Source organism: Rhagoletis pomonella, unplaced genomic scaffold (genome assembly GCF_013731165.1).
Source record: "Rhagoletis pomonella isolate Grant_MI unplaced genomic scaffold, Rhpom_1.0 Rhpom_scaffold_07152, whole genome shotgun sequence".
NCBI lineage: Eukaryota > Metazoa > Arthropoda > Insecta > Diptera > Tephritidae > Rhagoletis > Rhagoletis pomonella.
In genome coordinates this window covers 21-8,423 of record NW_023465681.1, presented here as the reverse complement: position 1 = coordinate 8,423, position 8,403 = coordinate 21, and the positions used below count along the sequence as shown (strand labels likewise).

The 8,403-nt window shown below is 36.2% G+C and overlaps 3 protein-coding genes across 7 annotated transcripts; 1 reads left to right on the top strand and 2 right to left on the bottom strand.

The window, feature by feature from the left end:
• On the bottom strand, nt 1-2,245 carry LOC118755733 (trafficking protein particle complex subunit 2-like protein). Of its 4 annotated transcripts, none has more exons than XR_004995054.1 (6): nt 2,145-2,245; nt 753-925; nt 601-688; nt 417-500; nt 260-329; nt 1-140 (listed from the first exon to the last, which is right to left on the bottom strand). XR_004995054.1 is itself a non-coding variant. In XM_036490557.1 (6 exons), exons 1-5 carry the CDS (start codon nt 2,175-2,177, stop codon nt 284-286), a joined length of 420 nt encoding a protein of 139 aa, XP_036346450.1. In that variant the 5' UTR covers nt 2,178-2,245; the 3' UTR covers nt 1-140; nt 260-283. The 4 variants fall into 4 exon arrangements, 3 of the variants coding, with proteins under 3 accessions (XP_036346450.1, XP_036346453.1, XP_036346452.1); XM_036490557.1 differs by having other exon boundaries at nt 421-500; XM_036490560.1 differs by lacking the exon at nt 1-140 and having other exon boundaries at nt 176-329.
• A 253-nt stretch (nt 2,246-2,498) lies between these two features.
• On the top strand, nt 2,499-3,348 carry LOC118755732 (protein Vhl-like). The gene is made up of 2 exons (XM_036490556.1): nt 2,499-2,814; nt 2,883-3,348. Exons 1-2 carry the CDS (start codon nt 2,560-2,562, stop codon nt 3,204-3,206), a joined length of 579 nt encoding a protein of 192 aa, XP_036346449.1. The 5' UTR covers nt 2,499-2,559; the 3' UTR covers nt 3,207-3,348.
• An 87-nt stretch (nt 3,349-3,435) lies between these two features.
• LOC118755731 (WD repeat-containing protein 48 homolog) lies at nt 3,436-7,799 on the bottom strand. 2 transcript variants are annotated; one of them, XR_004995053.1, is made up of 11 exons: nt 7,433-7,799; nt 7,047-7,266; nt 6,775-6,987; nt 6,133-6,711; nt 5,844-6,049; nt 5,651-5,755; nt 5,453-5,592; nt 5,202-5,397; nt 4,929-5,123; nt 4,648-4,847; nt 3,436-4,589 (listed from the first exon to the last, which is right to left on the bottom strand). XR_004995053.1 is itself a non-coding variant. In XM_036490555.1 (10 exons), exons 1-10 carry the CDS (start codon nt 7,475-7,477, stop codon nt 4,731-4,733), a joined length of 2,016 nt encoding a protein of 671 aa, XP_036346448.1. In that variant the 5' UTR covers nt 7,478-7,799; the 3' UTR covers nt 3,436-4,730. The 2 variants fall into 2 exon arrangements, 1 of the variants encoding a protein (XP_036346448.1); XM_036490555.1 differs by having other exon boundaries at nt 3,436-4,847.
• Nucleotides 7,800-8,403: the final 604 nt, after the last annotated feature.

Sequence of the window (8,403 nt, the reverse complement as noted above, 5' to 3'; positions counted from 1 at the left end):
TTTGATGAACCCCTTATGCAGCTGGGTATTTCAGGGCACTTCGTGAGTGGTGAATGGGAACGTGATGCCGAAACGAAGAAATTCCTCGCAGAACTTCCACCATACACTTATGCTGAGGAGTGGCCCACCTCCTATGATGTCTATACATTTTAAGCATTGATAACAAAAAAAAAAATTGTTAGGCATATATTGTTTATAGTATTGTTATACAATTTTGTGTATTTGCAGGATAATGCTATATAATAAATAACGAGCTTACACAGTAAATAAACTAAAGAGTTTTCTAGGCATTGCCTCCCATAATTTTCTGCACGGCCCGATCAAATTTTCTGCGTTAATAAAAGAGTAAAAACAAGAGTATAAAAATAAAACGAGTATTTTATTTAAAAAAAAAAAGACTCAGTATCGATGCAGACTTACTTGGATGTCAGTGGCTCGCCCGGCGCATAAAAAGGATTACAAATCGCATCCGTGTATAGCATATGCAAATTTCGAAACATCTTTGAGATAAAGTATAAAAAAAAATCAATGAGAGTTTATTAAGGAAGTTATTTGATTATAAAACTTAATACTTAAAGATGTATTTTGTGCAATACTCACCGCCCGCACTTCATTCTCCCGCAATGCTATATTTCCAGAATCCACGACAATGATAAACTTAATTTTTGTATTTGTTACAAACCCATATCTGAATACAAAAAATATTAAATAAATGAAATGGTAACACATATGTATGTGTGAGCGTTGTTTACATTTTGTGAGTCTCTGTGGAGTACAGCATGCCTAAGTAGAGTTCCTTCGATTCTGGTGTGCCCTTACTCAGTGGTTGGCACTTTTCTTCAACAACGTCGAGTGCTGCATGTACACGATATTGTAACTCTAGCTCTTTGTCCATATCGGCTGTAGTTAAGTACAAAGGCGCATTCTAAAATAATACAATATTTAAAATTGAATATTACTGTCAGCGTTTTTTTCTTCTTCTTTTACATTTCTGTATGTGAGCTTAGTAGCCCAGTACCAGAACCATTTACCAAACAGATGCAAATAAGCAACTATTAATCATCCAATTATACTGCGTGCATTGGTTAAGGATTCTAATTATAATTAGGAATATACTATTTTGAAACATTATTCAAAACCTAATGGTAAAGAGCAGCATTCCCCAAACTATTGAGCTCTTATGATAATTATCATTCCTTGATTAGATTCGGTAGCGGATTCGACCCGGTATCGTTATCCCGTCTGGTTTTCCTTTGCCGATTTCCGGTGCTGCCCTATGGAACTTTCGATAACATGTTATTGATTAATTTTATTGAAACAATCGTTGCACGCTTATTTGGTTCTAGAGTTATTATAACCCATGAACCAACGACTACAGATCACCTAATCAGCCATCGTTGTATTTGTAATCGATTTTCAGAAAAAAGTTTTCGTAGCGTTTTTGACGTTTTTCGGTTTTGTTTACACCGTCTTCTACCTCTTCGTAGTGATTTTTTAGCGATTGAATGTGTTTTCTGCAGCGATTTTAATTATAAATTTTGGTTTATTACATATTTATGATATAAAATAAAGTGCTGTGTGATCGGAACAAGTTTGTGCGTATGTTTGGTTTGCCAAAAGGCGTAAATTTGCGTGAAAGATGGGTGCACGTTTGTGGCCAGAACGTTGGCATTGAAAAATCGACCCGTGGTAATGATATGCGATTGTAAAACACTTTCAATCATGAAAACCATATTTTATGAACTTTTTTTGCTAATTGTCATCAAGTTTCACTTTGTATATTTTATAATAAATACCAATTTAATCGCGCTCAATCACCGCGCCTTTTTCGTTTTCTTTGTTTGTTTTCATTCTTAGGCAGATGTCAAAAACACTCAGAAATATACTTTTTTCTTGCTTCTTTGATTAGGTGATCTTGTATTTTTGGTTCATGATTATAACCGGTTCTCTTTGGCCAGTATTACTTTACCTACACTTCTGGCAATCTTTCGAGACTCGGTAGAGCAGTGCTTTTGTTTACTACAGCGATCAAATGGAGAAAACTTTATTTTATGTTTTAGATACCGCTAGGAAAACATATTCACCAACATTCCCTAAAGTTGTTTGTTTGTGCACAAATTTTCTTTTATAAAAATAAAACTTACATCCTTGCCAATTATTGAAATACACACAGCCATTGCTAAAACCAGCCCGATATTTCACAGTCACCCAAAAATCTAACGTTGCCAGACGTACGTAAACTAATTAAACTAAACTTCTATACAAGTTATAAGACAAAAACGATAAATTTAATTAAAGTTGCTTTAAAATGAAATATGAATATGCATAATTATTGCAGTTTAATTTATTTAAAATTTTCAGCACTAGAAACTTAAATAAGAACGGTAAGTAGATCCATTACTCCTATATTACATACATGCACTGTACCCAAAACATGCATCACTTCTGGAAAAACAACAACTGTCGTATCATATGTTTACAAATTTGTTGATAGCAAGTGATGTCGATTTGCATTTATTAGTTTTTGTAGCAATTGAAATATCACGGTAATCTAAAAACATGGCATTAGAGCCGCCAGCACCACCCGCTGCTCCGGGTCGGATTCAACGACCTCATCGGCCCTTGCCATTTCCAGGACAAGAATCGTTTGTACTCTTCCACAACACAACCAAACGTATGGTAAACCTCTACTGGTGCGTCCACGGCAATAGAACATTTCATCTGAGCTTAGCACCTGGCGCTAATAGTAAAACCAACACATTTACTAAACATTTCTGGATATTTTGTGATAAAGACACTAATGAATTGTTGTGTGTAAGTATAGAGTAGTTCCGCCGCTAACTTCTATGGCATATACTCATTTTCGTTTTGTTTACGATTAGGTGAGTCATCGGAAAGTATTTTGGCCACAGTCATATCAAATGCCTGACCCACATAATCCTACGCGTATGATACCATGTCGAAAAGAGATTAAAATACACTTTCCATTACGTTCGCTGCGTGAGAATTGCCTCTGGCGCGTTGTAACAACACTACATTCAGTACCTCCTAGAGTGGCGATGCGCATCATTGACGAACGTATGTTCATACCCAATGTTTTGAAAAACGAACTGAAGAAGCGTTTAAGACGCAAAGTGCAACCCGAAATGATTACAGCGGAAATAGTTAAAAGTGTAATTGAACAACATAATCAGCAAAGTAATTAAAAAACGTAAAATGTAGATGTTTAGCGATTAGCAGAAAAATTTGTAAAGTTTTATATTTAATTTAAGTACTTGTAAATTTTTTTTTAATTTGTCAAATTAAAATATAAGTACACTATGAGGAATAAAGAGTGTAAAAAACAAACTTACTTTTCATATAATGCTGCTTCAAAATGCTGGAAAGGTCTTTCGTTAAAATTTCCGTATCGTTTACAAAATTTGCTAATAAAAATTAAAATGTTAATACTTTCAGGAGGAATCGTTACCAGCAACGCTGTTAAAATATTTCAAAATCCGGTAAAATTCCATTGATTCCCAATACGTGTCCAGTATATACAAATTCATCTACAAATAAATAGGTCCATGCGTGCATTCATATAATAAACACCCATACTCCGGACTTATATACAAATTTATCGGTTTATTGGCATGAATGTAATTACTCATATTCCTTGTGTGACATTTTCACTTCTTTATAATTTAATGGATTTTAATATTATATAATAGTTGTTACTATATTAGCTAGATTTTTGATTTTGTATTTTATTTTGTTTTTGTTTTATATGTATGTATGTATGTATGATAATTTTGTATAGAACAGCTTTAAACTTATGTTAAAGTAAATAACGTGTAGATAATACGCGCCACGTACATTTAATGCATTAATACATATTATATAGATAAATTATCCAAGACTAATCTCTTAACTGTCGCTACAATCCGTACAATATATGTATAAATAAAGTCCGAGCAAGGAGGACGACTCAGAGAAGAGAAAGAGAAGCTTAAGCACAGATATGTATAGATAATACAATACATTTTGCAAACAAAGTTTTTAAACATAAAAGAGCAGGTAGATACTTATGAACACTATTATTGTTTTACAATCCAAAATGTTTTTACTTCTAACAGAATATTTATGATTCTAGCGTATATGCACTTTACTACAACAACACTGCTTGTAACAGCAAAATAAAATTGCTACTAGCTTCATACACAAATACATACGACACCTCGTTTAAATGCAAAATTTTAATAAGTGCTATAAATCGCCACACTTAAATATTTCGTACTAAACATATAAAAAAAGAAACAGGAAAAGTAATATTGCAGAATCAAAACAGAGATTAATACAATTGTTACTAATTCGATGATAATTCTGTATTCTGTTGGTCATGTATCGAAATATCGGCATTTTCTTTTGGAAAACAAACAAAAAAACATTCAATTCAGAAATATTCGGTTGAAATGTATAAACTGGCGGCGTGAAGCAAGAACGAAAACTAATTAAGCTTAAATTGTACTCATCCACGTTAAGGCCAGAGCGCAAGCGCATCCGTTACTTCCCACGGCTTACTTGATAAGCTGAGCTGCGGTGTTTAAGATCTTAACGAAACGTAACAGATAAAACAAAATGTTCTAAAATTTATGTATGTGTAGTTACGGATATATGAAGAGAAGCGTTTTCTCTGTATAAATATGTTGTTGCAAATGTTGTTATGATCACATTTCGACTGTTGTGTGTGCTCATAGTTTACCATCGTAGCTAAAATTTGGCTTTGTCTTGTATTGGAAAGTCAAATCGGTCGACTGTTTCCAGATGAAGTGACGCACTGTTCGCAAATCCATATTAGGATCAACCACCTGACGAAATACAACATAGGTATAATCAAATGTGTTCAATTTTTATGCATAAACATATGGCTATGAATATGCAAAACTTACAACATCGTTGCACCATAATTCAATTCGATCTTCGGCAGGTACTTGCGAGCCCTCGGAATTCGCATCACTTTGACTATTTTGCGAGGAATTTGAAGCGTTCCCACCGCTAGGAGTTGTCTCTGCACCGAGTACTTTTTCCAGTACGTGTTCGCACACCTTGCGACACTGTATAAATTCGTTGGCAACTAGTCGGTCCTATTGAAAAGTAACGAATGCAATAGGTATGAAAAACATTAGGTATTACATAATAAAATATTATTTGAATATGTATACCTTTTTGGTACGTTCTGGCTTAATCATTTGTGGATGTGGCTGCAGGAAGAAGGGAATTTTCAAAAACTTCGGTATAGTCTTTTCGATCACCACATCCGTGACCCATTGTGGCACGGTTTCATGCAGTAATGTACTCTCGCTCTCACCAGCTGCATCGCGTACCAAAAGCCGGCATACTGTACGACCACCAACCTCACTGTAATAGTAATAATAGAAAACATAACTAATTTTTGGTACTTTTAAGTATGTACCTAAATATAACTGGTGTATGTTTAGGTACTTGAAAGTAACCGTTGCCACGACTATCAGGTTCTAGCTCGCTTTGCGGCAAGCTGTGTGGAGGAGTCCAGTATTCTAATAGTGCTTCCAGCAATAATTTTCCGTAATTTATCTTTAAATAGAAGCAATTTATAACATTGAAACTATACTCCTTCTGTTCCAAGACACACCTTAGTCTCCGACGTTGGTTCCGCGCATTCTGGAAGACCAGCCTCTATGGATACCCATGCTGCAAAGCAATCTACTTCATCCTGTCCTAATACAATAGTTGGCATCTTAAAAGTAATTTAATTTAATTTTAGATTTCTTTAACCACACTACCATGGTCACTTAATATTTTTTTCATTTCCAAAGACTACTTACTCCGGTTTTCAAGTCTACCGTAAACCAGTTTGGAATGTATACTTGTTTATTACGTTTCTTTAACTCATCGTCGAAATCCACTTTGCCTAAATCTTCCTTCTTCATAACACGCAGGACATCATAGATCGCAACATTTTCCTCAGTGTCCTTGGTTACAATATAACGTTTATCATTCAAGACACAGCATTTCTTTACTGCCGCGCCACCTATGCAAGAATTATAAAAACGTCAATCAATTTCAGAGTGCATATATACGTATGTATGTATATTATGTTCAATCACGACTTACCTTTGAAGCAGGTCAACTCCGTGTTGGATGCTATCGCCCATTGTGCATCCATGCCACCACTAGACGTCAATGTACATTTATCATAGAGTGGCAATTTCCAGCATCGTATATCCGAATTCCAGGTGGTTGCCCAAACGCCTGTCTTATCAATGTTATATCCAAGACTGAGCACGGGCGCGCGCTCCTCACAAACCAATACCGAGTTGCTAGGGTTACGCAACTCTGTTACAATAATATTCTTATCACGACTGCCCGAAATCACATACTGGAAGTTTTCGCTCATCAAAAGCGCCCAGACGCCTTCTTTATGTACGTGTATTGTTTGTATGCATCGTTGCTGGCCCAGATTCCACACTTTGATTGTGCCATCTGAACTGCCGGAGACCACTTGATTACCGTCAGGTGACACGACCAGTGCACGTACATTTTCTGTGTGACCTCGCAGTTTCATGCTACGTGTACAGGTGCGTGGATCCCAAATGCGCAATATATTCTCTGTGGAACCGCTAACAATAACCGTACCTGAAGGATTCATAGCCAGACTGTATATGGAATCCTTGGAACCGGTGAGACTAGAGGCTGTGCATGCATAAGAAAATTATATTTACATACACATATAAAGGTAAGATATGGTTCACTCACTTGTAACGGTGTTGTTGCTGGCAGTCAGTGCGGTTAGCGTATTTACGTCCCAAAGGAAAATCGCCTTGTCTAGTCCTGCACTTGCCACTTGCTCTCGATCCCTGGCATAAGCTAATGCTTGGACGTAGTCACGATGTGTACGTAACGTTGACATGCAGAAGCCTTTGTGGGCATTCCACACCTTAACGGTGGTATCACAGCTGGCGCTAATTACTGTAAACAAATATTTCCTTTCGTTATTTTTTTACATATCATTTAAGTATGCTACTAACAATTTCTGCCATTGCAACACAGCACTATATCATTAACCCAATCATTGTGGTGCTCCATTGATTGTATATATTTCTCAGTTGATTCTTTTGTTGTATTCCATACACGAATAATAGCATCGCGTCCAGCTGAATAGAGCTTGCCGTTGTTGGGATCTAGTTGCAATGCATTAACACCATTTCTATGTTGCTTCTCCTCTGCGTCTCGTATGACAAAAGATACCTGGATACATTAGTAAGTTTTACTCAAATAACTCTAAAACAGCTTAAACACATTTTTTTTTTTAATGTAAAAGAGACGAAGACATTTATATGTTCATAAATAATCCACCGTTCTTCACAACTAGGCACTTCAGTGTATCCACAGATATATCGCCGACATAACCTACCTGCATTTTCTTGCGTCCTCCTTGGCAACCTTTGTGAGTTAACATGTCTGCCTCCACTAATCCTAGTTAATGATGATTCTTGTATGGATTTCCGTGTTGTTATAATTGAAATATGATTGTGTCTAATTTATATTGAGATGGACTGTCGGCTAAGGAGGAAAATGTCGTTGTGCCCGTTCCCTACTGCCTTCTGCAAAGATAACCTGTGGAGGCCGAAAGAAATCCGCACGATTCATACATTTATAGCGTGTCACTTGTAATACCAATTTTTGTTGAGCTGCAGATACTTTTTACATCAAAAATAAGACAAATTTTAATTTTTAAACAAATTTTCACTAATCGTCCTTCTTCCACGGTCTTCTCTTCGTACTCTGTACTCTGTACTCTTTTAAATTTATTTGTCCCTCTTAGCTCTCTTCAATCGCGAATGTCAATATTAAACAATGCGAATAAATGTCAATCAAAACGGATAAACCAGAGAACGTTAAATACAGAAGCAGCAATTACGAATCAGAGTGTAAATTGTCAAAAGCTATCAAAAGAAGGGAAAATACACAAAACAAAAACAAGAATGAATGTCAGAACAGGGATAGATCACAAAACTTCCACTGGAATGCACTACCGGACGTCACTGGAATGCACTACCGGAAGTATAGGGTGAAGCTCACACCACACCAGCCCACACTGCCGTGGAACATAAGAGCGGCGGAGTAACAGAGCTGAGCGAGAAATAACATGCATACAAACAATACACGTACATAAAGAAGGCGTCTGGGCGCTTTTGATGAGCGAAAACTTCCACGTAAATCTGCCATTTCGATGACAATGCTGCTTCTCTGTATTTAACGTTCTGTGGTTACGTGATATGGCATGTATCGATGTATCGACCATTTATGCCACGATTACACAAATTTCGATTAATTGAAAAATCGATATTTTTGATACATCGATGTTTTTTTGACATTTCTATT

Excerpts from the sequence above, each read along its gene's own strand:
- LOC118755733 (XM_036490557.1), bottom strand. The coding sequence starts at position 2,177 with ATGGCTGTGTGTATTTCAATAATTGGCAAGGAT. Across the intron at positions 926-2,144 it reads TTTCAATAATTGGCAAGGAT|AATGCGCCTTTGTACTTAAC; the intron begins GTAAGTTTTATT and ends GTATTATTTTAG. Across the intron at positions 330-420 it reads GGCGAGCCACTGACATCCAA|AAAATTTGATCGGGCCGTGC; the intron begins GTAAGTCTGCAT and ends TTATTAACGCAG.
- LOC118755732 (XM_036490556.1), top strand. The coding sequence starts at position 2,560 with ATGGCATTAGAGCCGCCAGCACCACCCGCTGCTCCGGGTCGGATTCAA. Across the intron at positions 2,815-2,882 it reads ACACTAATGAATTGTTGTGT|GTGAGTCATCGGAAAGTATT; the intron begins GTAAGTATAGAG and ends GTTTACGATTAG.
- LOC118755731 (XM_036490555.1), bottom strand. The coding sequence starts at position 7,477 with ATGTTAACTCACAAAGGTTGCCAAGGAGGACGCAAGAAAATGCAG. Across the intron at positions 5,756-5,843 it reads CGGTAGACTTGAAAACCGGA|ATGCCAACTATTGTATTAGG; the intron begins GTAAGTAGTCTT and ends ATTACTTTTAAG. Across the intron at positions 5,593-5,650 it reads AACCAACGTCGGAGACTAAG|ATAAATTACGGAAAATTATT; the intron begins GTGTGTCTTGGA and ends TTCTATTTAAAG.